The sequence below is a fragment of the Stegastes partitus genome, unplaced genomic scaffold, assembly GCF_000690725.1.
Source record: "Stegastes partitus isolate 25-593 unplaced genomic scaffold, Stegastes_partitus-1.0.2 Scaffold1349, whole genome shotgun sequence".
Lineage (NCBI taxonomy): Eukaryota > Metazoa > Chordata > Actinopteri > Pomacentridae > Stegastes > Stegastes partitus.
The window spans coordinates 5,177-26,642 of NW_007579080.1; the positions used below are offsets into that span (position 1 = coordinate 5,177).

The following is a 21,466-nucleotide window of genomic DNA, read 5'->3' on the forward strand; positions in this document are numbered from 1 at the left end:
AATTACTGAGCAATTATTAGCTTTTGGTGACAAACAAATACCAATGTGGTGATCAGGACTTCAAAGTAAAAGTCCTGTTTACATTTCAGTGTAAAACGATCACACACACCTTAGGTAAAAACATAAAAGGTGTTTGAAGCATGAATCTCTGCAGTGCATGTGCACTACACTGCTTTTATGCCTGGTTTAGCTGTTTTTTATCGGTTATAGTGAAGGCATAGCGAGGCAGCAGCTGCTCTGTGTAGCCACAGTGGAGGCCATTTTTCACTCCTGAAAGGATGATTCTCATTGAAAAAGCTTCTGAATATGTAATATGATAGATTAAGTGGCGTTTTTAGGGATTTAATCGATGATTAGAGAGGCAATGTAACTAAATTTATATAATGTACAGAGCAGTTCACATGATTACAGCCCTAAACTGAAGAGAGTGGCTAAGGAAATTGTAAATCTAAAGAAGCATGTGTATCTGTGTATTAAAGTGTAGCCACTGAGCACCATAGCTATGCAGTGGGTTACACCACATAGGTAGCTTCTGAGGGCATTCACAAGTGCCAGTTTTGGCTGTGTTTGTTATGTATACTAACTAATAACCAGTAACTAACTCTAGCCCCAAGTCCATACAAAATACATGATATATTGGAGCTCCAGCAAAACAAAACAAAACAGACAAAGGGTGTCTTAGCCTCCAGTATGTTGCTCATTTAAATCCCCCAAACACTTTCCTGACTCTTCACGTGCACTGGAGGTGAGAAGGCCTTGAGCATTTGTCCCAGCGGAGCTGATCAGTGGCCAGAAGCTGTTTGTGGAGAAACTAAGTGCAGGTGTGAATTTGTGTAATTGCGTTATTCTAAAGCAAAGAGCATCTGCGACCAAAAAAAACAACAAAAACCCTTCAAGGTTAAACGGCAACTCAGACAAAATGCAGTAAGCAAATTCCAAATGAAGCCCAGATAATGGATTGGAAACAGACTTCCATCCCTCAGTTTCTTTTATTGCCTCTCTGTGTTCACAAATGCTACGAGATTCACACAAACTAAAAGAGACACGCTCATGCAGCAGGGCTCAGATGTATGACGACAGCCTTCAAATGCACTCAGACAAACGAGATAAAAGTCACACAGACTTTAATTTCCCAGCATTTGTTTCATTGTTTTACAGCGTTCTGAGGGATGTCAAATCAAACAATAGCTTTTTACTATGTGCTTGAACCCAGTGCACCGCAAGCGTGTTTGTGAGAAACTCTATCATAAAATGGGATATGAACGGAAAAAACTAAGAGAGCGAGCACGGTTTCAACTGATGTCTTCCAGTTGTGTGACCTCTCTTTCCTTCTCCTTCTTTTTTCTGTCTCTCTCTGCCTCTCTTAGTTTAATAAGGCCAGCTGTAGAGTCTGGCTCTCTTGGGAAACGCAGCAGAGTGTGGCTGGCGCTGAGGCTGAATGAGGCTGAAATTGGGGCTAGCGGTGGTGGCGGTGGAGTGTGCAAGTTGGGGGGGCGAGCACTTCCGACCATTTTCCCCATGCAATACACCATGCAGTCTGGAGCGCTGGCAGGCCGCCACCGGCTCTCTCCCCTTCGTCTCCTCGGCCCCCCTCCTTGATTTCCTTCCTTTCCATCCTACTTTTCTTCCTTGCTCCGCTTTCCACCATCCCTCCTTCTTTTCTTCCTTTTCCTATTCTTCTTCCCCGCTGTCGTTCTCCCTGTGCTCCCTGCTGAGGAGAGCAGACAATTACTTTTGGTAATGAGCCACTCCAGACGTCTGCTCAGTGGCACCATAACAAGTCCAGAAAGTCTTCCCCTCTCCCCTCTTTCTATCACTTTCAGCTAAAAATGATCATCCCAGGGCTACGATAAATAGCTCAGTTCCTTGGAGCGCCTCTCCCCTGCTAGACGCCTGCTCTCTGGTACCGTATCGGGTCCAGACCTGCTTCCGAGTTTTGACAGGTCCCTGACCCGCGCCAGAGTGGTTCAGCTGGGTTGGGACTGTTGGTGTGTGCTTTGTGTTAGTTGTGTGTGAGTGAGTGAGGTTGGACCCGACTAAGTTGGTGGGTGTTTTTCATCAGACTAATGAATAATACGTCTGAGCCGAGAGAAGAGTATCAAGCGAGAGGAGGAGAAAGGATGGGGGAGGAGAGGGGAGGGGTAATGACTATCAGATGGTGTTCTACTACTGTGCTGCTGCCACCACTACTGCTGCTGCTGCTGCCGCTGCTGCTGCATCTTTAAAGGAGAACACCACTCATTTAAAAAAAAATAAAAATGGATGCATTTTATTTTTACTTTTTGGAACTGTGCAGTCACCATCATGAAAAGCAACAGCTCAGCCCCAAAATGACAAGAAAGACAGTTGAAAGTAAAGAGTTCATTTGCAAAAACCGATAACTCCATTTTTGTAGATTTTCCAAAAAAAAAAAATTTTTTTGTTGTTTGTATATAATATCAATCAAACTGAAGTTAAGTGGATTTGACTCAGCAGAAATTACATGACAAAACAGAGATAATTTAAGTTTGATTGATATTGTCTCAGCTAAATGATGGAAAAGTGAGTGTTCTGAAGGTTTGGGAAGATGGAGTTATCTGTTTTTGCAAATGAACTCATCAAATGTTCCTTAGATGATTAAATTAAATTCTAGGTTGTCAATAAACAGAGAATGTCTGAATATGACTGAGTTTACATTCTAAAGGCACATCTATCCATCCATTTTCTATACACAGGTTTATCCTGTGTGGGGTCGTGGGGGGCTGGAGTCTATCCCAGCTGATGAATGGCGAAAACAGGATACATGTTGGACAGATCACCAGTCCATCTCAGAGCTACACAGACAGACAACCAAGCACATGGACAACTTAGAATCATCAGTTAACCTCAGCATGTTCTTTGGACTGTGGGAGGCGAGAACCCATTCTGCATAGGGGGAACATGCAAACTCCACACAGAAAGAATCCACGTCGAGATGCAAACCAAGGACCTTCGAGCTTTGAGGAGACAGTGCTAACCACTGCAACACCTTGCCGCCTTCGAACGTGTAACGGAAAGAATATTTTTATAGTTAAGCTCTGAAAAGAACAACAGCTGAAGCAGACATTCAGTTCAAGGGAATACAGTTACCTTGTGAAAAATCAAGCACTGTTCTCAATATCCACACATGCACATTCTTGTTCAGTGCAAGAATAATTATCACTTGCGTCTGTGCCGTTTTCTTATGGTTTTGACTGTCCAAATGTAATTTTACAAACAGTCTTCATCATAATTTCCTCATATAACCTGCAATAGATAGCCAGCATTCTTAGACAGAGCCACATTTGGCATGATTATGTAAAATCCAGAGTCTATTTTGTGGACTTGTGTCAACATTATCATGTAGTTTTATGTAAATATGGACATTATCGTGCTGTAATGTAGCTGTTTCCTTTTCATACAATGTTCTTCTAGCAAATTCAGCCGGTGATTATAAAAAGACTCACAGTGTACATTATACTCAGTCAAATGTTTTCTGGCCTGCAGGCAGTGATTCAGAGAGAAATGGATACTGTGTTAGAGCCGCCACGCTCTCCTGGGAGATGCAAATTAGATGACGATCATGCTAATGCATGTAATGATGGACCACAGTGAGTGTAGCTCCACAGTGCAGTCAGCAGTCAGAAATATATAGACTAAGTCTAAATATTAATCAAGGGAAGGGTGATGAGATACTTGCCCGTTTTATTTTTGGCAATTTTGATATTTTAGGTATATTTAAATATACCACCAGAATGGCAACATCACCCCCTGATGGCGTCGGCCTCCCTCAGCAGGACAATGCACCCTGCCAGACTGCAAGAGCTGCTCAGGAACGGCTCGAGGAACACAGAAAAACAGCCAAAGACCCAACCTCTAAACTCTCCAGGTGCCAGTGTGATCAAGCATCTGTGTGATGCACCACAATAAGTCTGATCCACAGAACAACTCACAGAACCCAAAAGATACGCTGCCAACATCCCAGTACCAGACACCACAGGACACACCAGAGGTCTTGTTTTCATGCCCCAACAGGTGCTGATTTGGCAGCACAAGGTGGACACAACATGGTTAGACTGTTTAAATGTTGTGGTTTAGTTAGTTAGTTAGTGTGTGTACATATGTGATGCATGAAATAACAGAAAAAAATCACTGCCATGTCCAAATTAAAATAAACAAAACAACAAAAACACACACGCACACACACACACACAAAAGTTTTCCTTAAGGTTACGGTGAGAATAAGAAAATGGACATTTGCAATTATCCACTGAAAGGAAAATAGCAGGGCTGCCTTACTGCATGATCCAAATGCTCAGAACAACTTTAAATTGCCTGTAGGTTGTTGTTGTTGTTGTTTCCTGTGGTAAAGACAACAGTAACACGCAGACAACAGAAGTGAAAAACAAAGCTGGTTGAACTGAGCAAGCACTGGCAGGCTTATACCCACATCCTGCATCAGAGTCAGAGAGGTACTAACTTAAAAAATAGGCGGGTCTAAAAGCCGCATCCTTTGCTTAGCTCCGCCCATGATGACTGTGACTGGTTTAAAGAAACACAAACAGGCCAGAGTGTTTTCTGCCCTACAGCAGACTGGTAGCACGGTGCAGCTGACTGTAGGCAAAGAGAGACTAAGTTAATACTAACATGCTGCACCACTGCAACTCCTGCACCCCCCCAGTCTGACTCCACTACTACTATCAATTAAAGCCATTTAATCCCCAAAAAATAAATATTTAGAAGTCTTTTCAAAATGCACTCAGAACCAAGCCCCACTGTTTACCACATATTGTCCAACTTCCTTCCCTTCGCAAGAGCAATGAGCTGCTGGATTGTGCTGCAGCATCGGCTCTTTAAAGGCTTGTTTTCACTGGGTGGTTTTGTTATTTTCGGTCCACTTTCATTTTGGTTTTCATTATTTGCAAAACTGACATAACTAAGAGCAATATTAATGGCTGTTGAATCTGGAGCAGTGAGCGAGGTGAGGCCCGATCTCGTGGCCGGATGTGTCCAATGACAGCTGAGGGGAGAATGGAAAGAGTGTTGTAGTACAAACTGTGCACGCTTTTCTTTTTTTTTCTTTTTTTACTTGTTTCCATTTCATTCTTAACCCATACAGTTCCTTCAATTTAAGATGATTTATTTGCTTTCAAGTTATTTTTTTTCCCCCAGAATATTTATTGTAAATATGCATGTGTTTATGTCTAAGATAGCGGTTCAATGTGAAACAGAAGACCAGAACTGCCCTGTTTAATTGCACCTTTAGAAGATGCAAGTGTGTGCCAAAACCTAATGCTTTTCTGTTATTTCGTTATAAACCAAGCACATTACATTATGGAGGAAGAGCCACATTCTGTTTTCATTATAGCATTCAGATTGGTTTGATCCCAACCTACAGCCTACCCATCCCTCTGCTTCCTGTATGTACTGTAATCAGCCACTGCAACCAACTTTGGCTTCTGTTCATTCACACAATACCACAGCATAAACACTCCGGCTGAGATTGAAGGGTAGAGATGGACACAGAGAGGAGGGAGGGAGGGAGAGAAATATGGACAGAAGAGGAAAAAAGACAGAGAAATGGAGAGTGATGAATGCTGACTGTAACATTGTGTAACTCTGACAGATTATTCATTGTGCTATTAGTTTTCAGCAGCAGCTTTCTGTTGCCAATCTACACAAAAGAGGCATACCAGCAATGGCAGTTGGGTTTAGAGTTTTCAGTAAGGTACTACTGAGGATTAGAGACTTCATAGTTGAGTTTTACGTAGGTTGTCAACCTTTAACCGCTGTACATTTAAAGTAGGGAGCAAAATTTAAAGGTCACTCAATTGCTTGGAAATGAGAGTTAAGTTGCACGATCGTGGCTAATAAAATCCAAAAGACTTTAAGTAGGAAAAGCAGATCAGAGTTTGGGACCATAATGTCTTTCCATACATACAGAGATCAGGCTTTTTTTGATCTCATTACTTTATTCCCAGTCTTGTCTTTCCTGTCTTTTTCTCTATTTGCTGTCTCTGCACTTTTTTTTCCCTCATCTTTCAGCAGAAGACAAATTGTTAAAGTGAGTGTAAGCGAGTAAAGCAGCAGCTCCCCTAATGCAAATCCATGAACCTCACCTTCATCAAAAAAAAAAAAAGTCACTCCACCCTAAAAATGTGAATCCCCTGAGGACAAACTACTTGCAGGCCCTCGAGTGTCGCAGCTTGTGCACATAAAAGCATTCAGCCACGGCTGAATAAACCCATTTCCCGACTTCATCCACAAACTCAGCCTGACCTGCCAGCTTCCAGCTCTGCGGCTAAACCACCTCCCGGCCTGCTGTCCAGGGACGAACACAAGAAGGAGGAGGAGGAGGAGGAGGAGTGAAGGGAGGAAGATGTAGTGAGAAAGGCAAACTCTTACTTCACCATTGAAGCTTCACAGCTTATTACTGTCAAGGAGGTGGTTGAACAAAACATGATATTTTTTTTTGCAAATGCAAGACCCAGTTGCATCTCTTGCTGTTAGGTTGTTCTGTCATGCAGGTAAATGACAAAGAATAGAAAAAGAAAAAGTCACCCATCGTGGAAAACCTGGAAATTGGAGGAGATTTTTTATTTTTTGGTATGTGCAGCTGATCCATGTGAGAACCAAAAAAAAAAAAAAAAAGATATCTCAGAAGAAAATCTGTTAAATAATTTGATCATGCTCTTTGTTATGCAAAAGATTGACCTCTGACACAGTTGAACAACTGTGAGTTCATGTAGTTTGGTCACATTTTTGCAGAAAAGAAAACAAAAATGGGTTAAATAAGTTAATTTGATATTTGATTGTACAGTCAAAGATCGTGGCTTTATTGCTCCTGCCAGATTCTTTTTTTTCTAATATGTAGACAACATTCATATTGATTAGAATGTCAGTTTCTTCGGGCTCTGCGGGTGATGCAAGTTCTGTTTTAGGGCGGACTTCCCCTGGAACACATCAGCGTGCAGCCAAAACAAACTCCTGCTGATGGTTTGCCTCTTGCCTCCGGTCTCTCTGGCCTGCTTCTAGACAGCAGCCGAGGGACCCTCAGCGCTCAGAGGGAGGAGTGCAGCTGTCCTTCGGCCCTCCCACCGGCTATAAGACCAGAGACAGACGGAAACACTCAGACTGCAGGCACACGTGGAGCAAAGAGGCAGAGACAGAGAGAGAAAGACGAAAGAGGGAGACCAATAGAGAGCAAGAGAGCGTGAAGCTGTTGGCACAGAGTAGTTTTTTGCTAGTTTGGCTTTCGGGATTGAAACAGAGCAAATATAGAAACGAAGAAGAAAGAAAGAGAAGCAAAGAAAACATGCCCTTATAAATTTTGTTTATCCCAAAGGAATAACTGGAGGAGAAACTGATCTCTGGGATGTGAAGGGTTTTTGTATGAACCAAGAGAGAACCACAAGAAGGACCTGGAACCTGCAGCTACCTGTGACCCAGCAGCTCTGAGGTCAAGTGGCTTTGACCACTGCTTTAGGACCAACTCGCTGATGCTTCACTGTCAGTTAAAGGAGGTTATGAACCAAACCTAACGCAGACTTATAAGAGAGACATCTAATTTGCCTTGCTTAAAATTTTTTGCAACTACACGAAGTTTGGTGCAAATAGCGCTGGTGGACACCTTTAGTCTGCAGCATCAACGAACTCAGTTCAGCAACTTTTGATAACAAACCTCAACAGCAAGCACCTTGCTTTGAGGAAGCCTCCACAGGACTGACCAATAGCTACTGCAGCGAAGATGACATTTGCGATGCTGCGCACAGCGCCTCCCGCAGGTCGCTTCTTGTACGGCGACATCGCCCTCCTCTCTGAAGACGAAGACGAGAACGGCAGCGAGGGGTCGGGCTCCGAGGATCGCACCACCAACTCCTCCAACTCGGCCGCCTTCCGCCTGTCCTCCTCGTCCCCATCTGCCTTTCACATCAAGGTGAACAGGAAGAGGAAGCTGTGCGCGGGCATAGGGGGTGGAGGGGTAGTAGGCGTTGGGGGCATGGTGGGGAGGCTGGGCCCCCCAGGCTCATCTCCCCCTGGGGAAATTCGTCAGAGGACCGCAGCCAACGCACGGGAGAGAGATCGCACCAATTCTGTCAACACGGCGTTCACAGCGCTGCGCACACTCATCCCCACCGAGCCTGCAGACAGGTACACAGTCCTGGAATTCTGTCTGATGCACCAATAGGATTTCCATCTGGTACCCAAAGTTAGTAAATGATAGGACAACAAACTGGTCCAAGATACAGCTGTGGGCAACAGGCACCTTTAACCATAATTTGGGGCAGCTGCTTAACTGAGTAATCATTGCCACACTTCAACATCAAGCATCATTGTCTTTACTCTTTCTACAGTCTTACTACATTTTGGAAATGTTGTATAAAAAGTGTAGCACGTCTCCAATTCCATTGTAAACATTTTTTTTCTGTACTAATACCACAAATGTTTGGGTGATTGCAGGAAGCTATCAAAGATCGAGACGCTACGTTTGGCCAGCAGCTACATCAGCCATCTGGGGAACGTGTTGCTTCTGGGCGAAGGGCTTCACGACGGACAGCCGTGCCACGCTCCCTCACCGCCGTTCTTCCACGTCAGCTCCTCCCCCGGCCGAGGATCCGACCAATCAGCTCAGCCCAAGCACATCTGTACTTTCTGCCTCAGCAACCAGAGAAAAATGGTGAGCAGAAAATGATAAGCCAGTAGAGGCAATTAAGAGAAATCTGGGAATTCTGTCAAATAAACATAGTGTTGCCTCTCAAAAAACATGTAAACTTTTAAAAGTAAATTGTAGCAAATACGCAAAACAACAACAACAACAACAACAACTTTTGACTATCTTGATTTTAATTTACATTCATAAAGATTTAGCTGAAGACGAAGCTGATTATTGACACTGTGTGGTGCTTTAGGTCAGTTTGAGGTTTAAAACTGACCTGAGATCAGTGACTGTGCCTGTAAACCTGATTGGCCCCGAGGGATTTTAAAAAGCGAAACCTCTTTTAAAGTCCTCTGTTGGGGGTGAAGGACTGTGTGTTATTGTACTGTTGGGGCTCAGTTTTACTTGAGCAGGTGGCTTGAAAGTTCAAGGTGGTTTCTGAAAATCACTGAACATTACAGTTCATAAAAACGATGTTTTTCTATTTTATTTTTTGCATTTTTTACTGTAATGCAAACGAAACGTGCACAACCGTCATGTCTCACCCCATCTATGGTGTATTTTTTTTTCTCTTTTTATAAATATGAATTTAAAGTTTACAAGGGTATTTATGCAGCGAGCGAGATTTATGACCGGGAGCTCATGAAATCCATCCAAAACCATGTGTATAATTTTAAGAATGTATTGACGTCAGCCTGAATATGAGACGGTTTTAATCATAACTGTTGAGGAACTGACCTGAGACACACCGGCTGGTCACCGGCAGTGACCTTGTTCTACTGAAACTCAATGCCGCTGCACAAAACACAGGTAAATATAAAAGTAAATATCATTTGAGGACAATGGATGATTTCAAAATATTTTTTTTCTGCTATGACAAAGCCACAAACTATCTTGTGTTGATTTCACACATATCTACACCTTAATGCAAATACAGAAAGGTAGAATTTATCAGCTGTGAGTTACATTGGATTGATTTAGTGCAGGAAACTGAAACAGTCTGATGAGAAATAACAAGGAATGAGGTACTGGCATCAGCTGACTGAAGTTAGATATATATGACCCCAGCTCCGATTTTGACAAACACCCCAGATGATGATAGAGAGGTGACATCCACTCGACTTTCCCCCTCTAACCCATAGCTGCTGCCCATTTAGCAGGATTTATGGGTAAGGAGCTGACATCTGGCAGACTCCCCCGTTACCCCAGCAGTATGTGAAAGCTAATACCCTCCTCAGTGTCTAAACCCAGAGACCCTTTAGCTGGGGGATAACCTGAGTCTCAGCAGTCTCCCCCCACTCCTGCCTCTCCTCTGAACTTCTGCAAGTGAAAGCCTAGACGTCCTCGGTGTCCAAACCCAGACACCCTCGGCTGGGAGATAACTAGCCTGAAACCTTCTCTCTCCTCTGTCTCCTTTTCTTTTTCGCTGTCTGTCCTCCCAGACTCCCTCATTTTTATTCTCTTCCTCCGTACATCTCATTCTGTTTCACTCTTTCTCCCCCCTCAACTCGTGCCTCCCCCCCGCTACCATCACCTCTGTGCATATCGATCAGCCTGGTGGAGGTCAGAGATGTCAGGAGGAGCTGTGTAACACTATCTACTGCTGTCAAGTCGCCGCTGCAGATGCACGACTGACCTGTAAACGCATGCTGCGTAGAAAACAATTTTGAAACTTTCTCATGTCAAAACACTCCAACAGAGAAGCTTTGACAAAGTCTGTGTTACTTACTGTCAGCTGCATGACGCTGTTTCCCATTAGCTCAGTGAAAAGTCTCACTATTCTCTCTTGTGTGTTGTGCATATGATCCCAGACACACTTGGAGGAGTGAAATGATGAAGTGAATCCACATGAAAGTCATTACCTCCTATACACACAGGTCACAAACACAGATGAAAAAGATTTTTACCAAGTTGTATTTTGTGCAAAAGGAGCGCAACTTTAACAAATCACAATATTCTCCTAAGTTTCACTGAAAGTAAATTAACTTGTCTTCTAAATCTCGCCCATCATTTATATGTTAATGTCGAGGCTAATCTGCATATGTCATATAATGAAAAACCCATAAAAAGTGCATGTGATGAGTCTTTACCATTTCTAGTTGTACTCAGCACCATCCGCTCCTGCTGGCAGTGGAAAATAGATCACAAATATGTATTTGCATTATTAAATAATTGAGTAATTTCCTAAAATAGCTGGGCACCATATTTTTGTTTTCCAAATTCAAATGGAATATAAATGGAGCCTTTGTTGGCATTCAGTTTCAGTGCTGGATTAATCTACTGAAGCACGTTCTTTCTCTATCTTTGATGCAGCACTTGGTTTTTACAGCAGCAGAATAGTGTCTGTGGTGCGAGTCAAAATAAACTACAGTGCTCATGTTTAATGTGATGAAAGAAGGTGTGACGCAGTGCAGCAGGGTGGCCCTGATCTCTCTGATGAGTTTTTAATAATTTTTTTTTAAAGAGTGAAGCTTTACAGCACAGAAGAAAAATGAGCTTTGGATGCAAACACAATACTTGAGAGAGAGAAAAAAGAAGAAAAATAAGGCATATCACCTCTACATCATCTCACTATATTTACACATGCAAAGCAGGGAGCTTTTTAATAACAAGTCTACAGGGACAAGAATCCTGTAAGAACTCACATCTCAGCTGTGAACACGTTGAATGTACATTTGGCAAAAGAAATTGATGCTATTACCTTTAATGGAGAACAGTAGGGGAGCCCAGATTCACCTGGCACAGAAATGGTTAAGTGTGATTGGCAGAACCTGAGAGCATTTCAGTTTCCTTGGAAAAGTGGTTCTAGTGCGTTTAAGTGGGCTAAAGGGCAGAGTCGGTGCTGGTGATTACAGAGAGGAAACGATTGTGAAGGTAAAATGAGACTTTGTGTCCTGAGTGCTCTCTTTGTATGTTTTTATGGTCATTGAGGTTCATCACAGCTGTCAGCTCTGCTTAGACCGGCCGCTTCAGTTACACTTATTTCCAACGTAGGAGAGGCTGAAAGTGCGAAAAGTATACGGTCATTTCCTCTTATTATGTGTGTATACAGTATAACTGTTTCAAAACAAACAGGCCTGTTAGTAATGACTACTGCACACAGAGCGCACACTGAATATTCTGACTGATGTGAATACTAATGTGATGTCATTTTCTGTGAGACTTTTTAGTACAATTACACACAAGTGAAGGACATACGATTAATTATTTTATCTCCTTGTTACAGTACTGTGATTATCCAACATCGAAAATTATTTTAAAACTTTTTATTGTCGCTGTCCATGTATTCAAAAATGTTAAATTTGTGTTGTCATGTCTGTGGCAACATATTTTCAACTAATTTAATAGCTTTTTAAAAGTTTTTTCAACCGAAGAAGAATTTTCTCAACCCACTATTCATCTCCTTCAGTAATTTAGTTCATCTGAAAAAACTGTGAGGATTTGTAATTTTCTTAAAACGTTGAGGCTTTGCTTCAATTGCGGAGAGGTTTAGAGGCACAAAAAAAATCTCCAATAAATGTAAGTGTTTTTTTCTTTTCTAGTGCTGGTTGCTTACATTTATTCTGTTCATATTACTAAATCTATTATTCTTCATTAAAGTATGTTAGACATTTTTTTTCTGTATCTTTTCATCAGAAGCCAACCTATTCTTGATCATCTTGGCACTGACTTACTAGATTGCAGCTCTGGCATTCTGGTGCCTTTGATATGTTTAGTAAAAAACGAGTCACACTCCTGATGGCTACATCTGTAAATGAGATGTACAGGACTGAGGATAGAGGATTGAGGAGACCTGAGCACTGTTTAAATCCCTGCGCTGTCTGGTTGATTGATGCAGAAATCCTGTGCAAGGCCTCTCTCTCTGCTGTCAGTGCAAACGTCAGGTGCCGGGACTCACTGTACAACTTTTTTTTTTTTAAATATTCAGGGCTTTGTCAGTATCTGCTAGAAATCAGCTTTAATGAGACTGACATGCGTCATTTGGTTGTCTGCAGTGGTGCTTATTTATTTGTACTCTAGATGAAGGCACACAAGGACAGAGCTGTGAGATAATGTTGAGATGACGTTTATTCGTTCATTTTATGATACAAAACCTTTTTTTTCAAGCTGTCTGCTTCTGTCTTTAGTCCACAGCACTCGGTGCATATTTACAGCTTCTTCCGCTACTGCGGTTTATTTCTTTTGGCCCCAAACAGGCAGAGGGTCAATTCAATTCAATGGCAAAAGTAAACAGATACTGTATTTAATCTGCTTTTAAAAGCAATCATGCTGAACTTTTTCCTCCTAAGCTGGAGATGATGAGCAAAAGCATTTTCCAGTATTTGTATTTTAAAGAAGCTCATTTGATGAATTAATAGGGAAGCCTTATGGTTGGAAACAAAGTAAAAAACAATCTGGCAAAAATATAATTACCATGGTGCTTATGGTGTGGTCGCTGTAAATGGACCATTGCTCCTTTTGAAATGGTTAAATTTAGATGACTTTACAAGCATTTTAGGGCACAACCCAGATTTAATTCTGACTTGACAGGCTTTATTTATTTGGAATTTCTTGAAATTAAAAAGAAATGTGTGAATTCAGTGAAACAGCAAGCATAACATTTTTTTTTTTAAAAACCCATGTATGCTGCTCTTAATATGATGAAGAGTTCTAATTTACATGTTGGCTGCTGTAAAACTTTTATATGTGATGATTTTTGTGGGCAGATGGAAAGACGGTGGCACTAAAACTGCACAGTGCAACAGGAAAAGTGACTTATCTCTACTTGTGTGAGAACAAATGAATGTAAAGCCTGCGTATAAGAGAGAAAAAGACAGTGGGGAGAATTTGTATGTGTTTCATATGAGATGAATGTGAGTGACACATCCAGAGTGAATTTTATAAGTATAGTACACACAGACACACATAGACGGGCTCACTCTGGCTGGCTCTCTGTGTCTGGAAGTCATTGGCAGTACAGAGCAGAGCAACAAATGAGCTAATTGTTCTGTAAATGATTTATCCTCTGCTGAGGCTGTACAGCCAGTGTTTAATTCAGCTGCCGCTATTAGAAACACATTGACGTTGGGCTTTGATGGTGATGTTAAAGGAGCCTGGAAACCGCTCTCTGTGAAACGCCCTCCCTGCTTACACTCAAACCCACACAAATGACACATATACACACATGTGGCCACACACTGGCGCACAGTGCACCACACTCAGGGAGGCTTTTATCAAAAGCAGTTCGTTCTACCTCTTCAACTTCTTGTCTTTTCAAGCAGACTGCAGTTCATTGCTTCTTTCAAGACAGCCCCGGCAAAACCACCTATATGATTACTCAGTTAAGGAGCTCTGGATCACGGCTGTGCTTTCAACACTTTCTGAACTAATGGTGTGCAGGAAGTTGTGGAAACAGAGATGGAGAAGGAGAGAAAGCGAGAGAGAGAAATAGCCAACGACTCAGTGGGATAATCAACGGAGCTATTTATCCTCCAGTTTGGACAGTTGGTTTTAGACTGTGCTGAAACTACACTTTGCTTCTTTATAGAGATCAAATGAACCGTGCACCTAAAGAGAGCTTAAATGCATGGATAGGACATGTGCAGCAGCGTGCTAATGACTGTGGTTTTTACAGTTATTTGGATATTAGTCTGTTTTCACTGGAAAAAGCATTGCGTCACTTTTTGTGCATGAAGTTGACGTTTCAAGGTCGTAGATGAAAACTAAATTACCCTCATTTACTGATAATGCTGGTGTTGACTCGGAGGTAATGCTTGGTGCCTTGTGAGGTTCGCCTGTTTGCTCCTCCATTCAAGGTATGCTAATGAGGTGCATGAAGGTAGCAAATACACTGCGGGCAATTTTTAAAATATATTCTCACCCACGTCCTGCGTGTTGTGTGTGTGTGTGTGTGTGTGTGTATGAGCCTGGTTTGGTGTATGACTGTGTGCCTTCAAGCATGAACCTGTCTGTATATTCTCAGCACAGATGGAAGCAGTTAAACCCTAATTTAACACCAACAGCAGAAGTCGGGTCAGATAACTAACAAAATCTATTAGCAAAACTATCATTCTGTTGTCATTCGGTCTTCAGGGAGAAGAGCAAATTAAAACAAAACTACAGAAAGCTGAGCCAGGTGAGGGGATCCACAACAGAGAAAATTGGAAGTTTGAACGATGCTTTTCGAACTGCATTTACTGAAGCTAGAGAACAGTTGGCTGTTTCAGGGTTTACATCTTAACACTGATGATAAAGGGATGGTTCATGCATAATGCAGCAGAATTAAGTGGTGAAAATGAAGTCGGACTGAATCTGGAATCATTATCTGGATAATTACGTACATGTGTGGCTGCCTGGTGAGACCTACATCTGACTGAACAATCTAAGATTCATCAAGTGTTTTTCAGAAGCCATCGGGATGCTTATTAGGAAGCTACAGTGAACAAGAACGTGTGAGGCGTCCAAGCCACATAATGACACACTGAGGCTTACTTGGTGCGTTAGATAGCACTATTTAAACGTCTAATGTGTTATGTGTTAATCAGTGATCATTTATGAGGGTAATTACAGCTCCAATAAGCCACCGGAGGCACTGACGCAGACTCACATATTTTCACTCGATAAACTAAAGGGACATTACCAGTTTTCATTTCATGGTTAAATACCAATCTCCTTATACGATTGCGGGCCGGTGCCCAAGTGGAATTATTTTTTCCAACCAGTCATTCCTGTCCTCATGCAGCCAGAAACTAAATTAGATGTTTGTATTTGACAGAACAGCTTAACACAGGAAAAAAAAAAAAGAAAAGAAAGAGAGAGAGGGAGAGAGCGCATGGAAAATCCACAGTTATAGGTACCGGAACAGAGGGATTGAGTTTCGGAAAAACAATATGAAAGCTTGAATTTGCAGAGTTGATAAGAAAGTGTCTTCACATGAAGGCTGCTTTCACCTCCATGGTACAATAATATTGTTCCAGCATGGTAATATCATCACATCGTATCTAAAGTAAACATCATCAGGTAATCATATTAGTCGGACAAATCACCCCCCAGGGACGACAGCGGTATGTCTGCGTGTGTGTGTGTTTGGAAAAGAGAGAAGAGAGAGCAGGGATGTCATCCGAGCATGCCCGATTAGTCTTCAGGAGCTTGTTTTGACTACCAGGCCGGCCTTAAAGCCCCCCTCCGCCTGTTGTGACTGCACCAGTTACACTCCAGCTGAACCGCCTTCACCAGCTGTGCTTCCCAAACACTCACAGCGAGAACGCGGGCGGATTCTTAGCGTCCCGCAGCAATTGGTTGCAATTTGGTAAATCATCCAATTTTCACACGCATTCCTCAAGTGAAAATTTTCATGTACTCGCTTTCTGCAACCTGCCTAAAGTGCTTTTCCTTCCACTGATAAATACCTACAATTTTCCACGATGCTCTCCAACAAACACCAGCGAGCACGGCTGCACTTGCACTTTGCGTCGGGAACAAGCACAATAACAGCGGTGCCTTAGTGAGGCCAAAGCACTCCAAGTGAAACTCACAAACAGTTTTGGGCACGCCTCGGATCATTAGCCTCGTCCATCATGATGTTTGTGAGTCCATTCTTAAACTGAGCTGTGAGATCATTCGTAACCCCCTCAGTTGTGTTTTTGAAGGAAATGATGTTGAAAGTCTGGAAGAACACAAAGACGGAGAAGCAGCTTTTGAGTTCTGCAATGAAAGGTAGCACTTTGTCCAACTTTGTTTTTATATCCTGCATCAATTCAGGCAACAGTAAAGCTTTGGTTAAGCTTAGGAAAAGACCAAGAGTGGGGGTAAACGTTACTGAAGTACTACTGTACTCATTGTTTTACATTTTTAAAACATGTAATCATGATATTTAAGAAGCATAATGGAAACAGAAGATTGTATCTTCTACTAAAACCTTCTTAGTGCAACAGATTAGTAGTGAATTAATATCATTTCAAGAAGAGAAGTTGCAACGTAAGTCATAACACTTTCACCTCGACATTCAGACAACACTACAAAATGCTAACACAGAACATAAAGAGTATAGCGAAGGACTTTCAACACAGCACCAACATAAAACTGGCTTTTATGAAGCATTACCTGAATAAGGACCAGAGCTTTGGCTGAAAAACTGTCAGGACCTGACATTTATTGTTTGCTGTTTCAGGAGGATGTTATGCTTGAAATATCTAATTTAACGACTAAATAATCTGCATTTAGTTATAGAGTTTTTCTTTTAATCACCACCAAATGCCTACTAGATTCTTCACATGCACCAGACTAAATGATGCTGCGCATACTCGCACTCACAGCCAACTATCAGCGGTAAATGCTCACTAATAATCTAATAATGATCTTCAGCTCGGTCCAGCTGGAGGAAGGATCGACAACAGTACTTTCTGTGTCTCCTCGCATTCACCTCAATCAGTGGGAGGACCGATTCCTGTCCAAATCCAATGATCTCACCCTCTAATTACCGCCTGATACCCTTCCAGACATCTACCCACCTTTCTTGATGTCAGTCAAATGGATTTTTCCAAACACCTACACCTTGTGCACAGTCTGAGCGGAAATGTGGAACAGGTGTTCGGCCGATGGGAGGAAAGCGAAGGAGGAGGGCAGCAGAAAGGGTTAGTCGAGATGATATCTAAGGAGAGGGAAAAGTCAGGAGAGGACAGAGGTTGGCCTACATTCTAGTGGGAATTTTCACCCTTTGTGCACAGGCATTAGTGTATGAAGTTCTTTGAAAACATCGAGAAAATGAGGTCGAAACAGCCTCAGATCATTTGTCAGCTATGAATAAAATCTCTAAAACATCCATCCTGAAAAGTATTTACCAAAACAGGGACGACGTGTGCTGCATATCACTCAGTGGTGCGTTCAATAAAAACCCCACGACTGTTGCTTGAAGAGCCAGTGGTAGATGGCCTGAGGAGTGAGCAGGGAAGAAGGTTAGGTGAAGAGGGAAAATGTGATGTTATTTTCCTGGCCAGATAGAGAAAGTCTCCTCACCAGCCAGGAAATCAAGGCCTCTCTGCTCTGATACCACAGATAAATGAGAAGCATATCATCATGCGGGTCATAAATCAGCTCATGATGTCGATCTCACAGCTTTAGCAGAGCTGAAGACGTGCTCGTTGCTCGCTGCCACCACAATTAATGTTGTACGCCACTGTACAGAACGAGTTTATGTGCGTTTACTGCATGCAGTCAAGGCTAATTTACTTTCTCTACAGAGCACATACAAAACCACATTAATTTGCTGAGCCAGTGATTGCACTAAAACATCTATTTTTACTGCAGTTTCTGGAATGCAGTTTCATGAGCCTAAAGTAAAGGCTTGACACTGTTTTTATTCACCTGTTTTGAACGTTTGAAGTGACTAATGGCTGAGAGGGTTGTCAGTGTATCAGATTAAATATAATATAGATTAAAAAAAAATAAATAAATGTTGTGTATGAGTTTATAAAACCAGTTAAAGGTCTGTAAAGGTCAAAGGTCATAAAATACAGTAAGAACACAAATAAAATGAGCAAGTGTTCATGTGTCCAAATTAAAATGACCTTTTTTTCTTCATCCAAATGTGAAGCTACAAGCAGCCAGTTCACTTATCTTAGCATCAAGACTGGAAACAGGACTAAAACGGAGCCTGGCTCTGTGGAAAAGGTAACAAAATCTGCCTGCAAGCACCTTTAAAGCTCGCTAATTTGGTGCTCCTAGTGGTTTCCAGCCTTCATGCTAAGCTAAGCTGTTTCCATCTTCCTTTTTTTTTCTCACCACATCTGTCCTCTTTTCCAACAGAAAAGCAAACTGTTCATTTAAAGCGATTTCAGCGTTGAAACCTCGATGATGTGAGATGTTGTTTCTCTCTCTCTCTCGCAGAACAAAGACAGAGACAGGAAGACGGCCATCAGAAGCTAACAATGAGGACGCAAACCGCACGGATAAAATGCTCATCGCTTCCATCACAGTGCCTTTCGGTGATTTTACGATCGCTGCAACTTGAAGACAAACCAGACGTGCGATGCATTTCAGAGACTTTCCAAGGACTTCGATAGCACTTCCAGGACTTTGCAAGGAACTTTTTGATTACTTTTTGTATCGCTTTTACATGAATTTTTTATTTTATTTTCTAAGAGTTTTCAGAAGTTCAACAGTACTTTCAAAGAGCTTTCACATGCTTATCAAGACCATCATGAACCTTTCAGCAACACTTATAAGAGACTTTTTACTGTATTGTTCAGCGACTCTTTGCTCCGGAGTCTAAAGAACTTATGGCACATGATCGGAAAACACACAAAACCCACTAATTTGTATTCATCCAAAGCTGTGTGTTATTATTGTGTAAACTGAAATATAAATGTATATTTATGTGACATAACATTATATAATGAAACTATGTTATTTAACAGGCATATGGCATTTTTTGACAAACGATGTGCATTGTTTTATGGTACAAACGTTGTCTGTTGACAGTTTATGGCATTCCAAAAAAAATAATAATATGCTGGAACTCTTTGGTTTGGTATTGGTTATTTCTGATAATCATTTCTGAAAGTGGAAAATAACTCAAGATGACCAATAAATTGTTTGTATATCTGGAAGTAAATTTCATTCATATGTTGTTGTTTTTTTTCCAGCAGATTGTACTCTCAAATCCTGTCCTAATCTTTGCCAGTTCCATCCAATAAACATTATAAAAGTTTCCACTGTGAATTTCCAGTGAGCTGCAGACATTTTCTGATACAAAATGGTAGTTTTGTCATACTTTTGCAGCGAGTGGAGAGAAACTGAGTGAAATTCTTTCACCGAAGAAGCATCGCAAGCGTCAACTTTAAGCTTCTCCTGCAGCTCACGTAAACCTAGTTGCTTCTTTTACCTTCATCTTAGTCTTTCTAATTTTCTCTCTCACACATGCAGCTTCTTTTTTGCTTTCTATGCTCTCCTCTGGGAGACTCAGTTCTAGCCAGTGTGCTGTTGTGCTGCCCAGAGATTAGACAGAGACGAAGAGGGTTAGAAGATGAGGCGGACAAGAGAGGTTTAAGGAGCAGAGGAAAAAGCCAGCGGAGGGGGGAAAAAAAAAAAGCAAAATTGAATCTGCAGGTATGGCTACTTGGACATCTGCCTTTGTCCCTTCGCTGTCCTCTTCTTTACCTTTCCACATGCTTGTTCTCTCTTCTCCTCCTCTGCTCTTCCTCTCTTTTCCCTGGAGTGCCACTGGCCAGAGTCTGGCTGGTGATGGCTTTCCAGTGTGTTTAGCCACACACTGCTCACCTTCTCCTTACCTTGTCTGCCTATTTATCCATCCATCCATTGATCTATGCATCCATCTTCCTCATTTTCTATTTTCTCTGCAGCCTTTTCCACTGTTTCCAGCTCTCCCTCCCACATCACTTTCATTCAGCATCTCTCCAGTCTGTCCACTGCCTTAATGGAAAATGATCAGGGCATTAGCAATGAGGAATGCTGCCCCTCCTTTTGCTTTTGAACATATTGTCACATTTTTCATAATGAATTGCTTTTTCATCTCTCCTCTGTCTACTATACATTTTTCCTACACCATGACCTCTATTTTTACCTTCTTCATAGCCAGTGGACTGTTTTCTATAGTTCATAATCACTCGTTGGGTTGACATTTGTCTTGTCCTGCAGCAGAACATATGAATACAATCCCAATGAAAAGTAAATATGAGTGAATATGAGTGAGAAAGGTTCTGGTACTTTTCTAAAAAAATCCTTCCTATTATCATCTTGCGTAAAGAGTATTCTGTTCATGTCTCTGGTCTTCTAGTTTAGGATTCTACCATCACGTAACAGCTGCATTTCTCCAGCTATTTTCCACCATTAAGTGAAATGTAAATGAGCCGTTCTTTTAATGGAGGCTAACCGCTGCGCTGCACTGGTTTGGTGTTCCCAAATTATTTTTTAACAATGCTAACAAGCTGTTTCTGTGACCGAGGTGCCAATTATGGAGCTTTTTCCTACAATGTGACAAGTGCCTGGTGAAGAAAAACAACCAACAAAAATTCAAATGTCACTTCATGCTGCCAAGAGACAGTTTTTAGTGGAAACTGCTGAAAAACAAAGCAGATTTACTGTGTGTGCCATCTCACAAATACCCCCAAAGCTATAAACAGCACCGAACACTTGCAGTCAGAGTTAATGTGTCCGCCGAGGGACGTCAGCTACAGGACATTCACCCAAATGAAATAATTCACAACTGCGATGAAGGGAAAAAGGTGTAGATTGAAATTTGTGATGAAAGCAACAATGAATAATATAGTTAGTCTTGCAAAAAGCAAGAATCGCAGTCAAAACCTGAACTAAAGATAGTTGCGAAATCTGGAGAATCGCTTATATGAAAGACAAAATGAAGTTCTGGCATATTATGCTTGAAATGCCCTTAAACTCAAGTGCCAGAGCTGGTTTTTCCCCAGAAAACGTAACACGGGGAAACAAAAGACTAAATCTCAGGACACAGTTTCAGCATTAAGTGGTCCCTGCTGCTCGCTGGTTCCTGAGACAAAGATTTGAAAAGCGCCGTGCGTCTTGTTTAAAAGATCCTAGTCCTATTATGAGCCGATGAAACGTAGATAATCTTACTGCTGAGGTTTTTTTCTAAAGGAAGCAATAGCTTTGAAAAAAAAAAAAAAGCGCTGTGTGTCTAGTGTGTCCTAATGACTTCTGGTCCAGTTAGTCTGAGAGTCTGATCTCTCTAGCAGGCCGTCTGTCTGAACAGTGGAGAGGGGGAAAAAGGAACTGGTTCCTCCCACACAGACCAGATCAGGTTCCCCCTACGCCTACACACACTCACAATTTAGTACACACACA

General features: G+C 41.8%; 1 protein-coding gene across 1 annotated transcript; it reads left to right on the forward strand.

Annotated features, from left to right (window-relative positions):
• The first annotated feature begins 7,192 nt into the window (after positions 1-7,192).
• Positions 7,193-19,340, forward strand: LOC103369914 (basic helix-loop-helix transcription factor scleraxis). The gene is made up of 3 exons (XM_008298764.1): positions 7,193-8,148; positions 8,458-8,674; positions 18,518-19,340. Exons 1-3 carry the CDS (start codon positions 7,745-7,747, stop codon positions 18,554-18,556), a joined length of 660 nt encoding a protein of 219 aa, XP_008296986.1. The 5' UTR covers positions 7,193-7,744; the 3' UTR covers positions 18,557-19,340.
• The last annotated feature ends 2,126 nt before the right edge of the window (positions 19,341-21,466 follow it).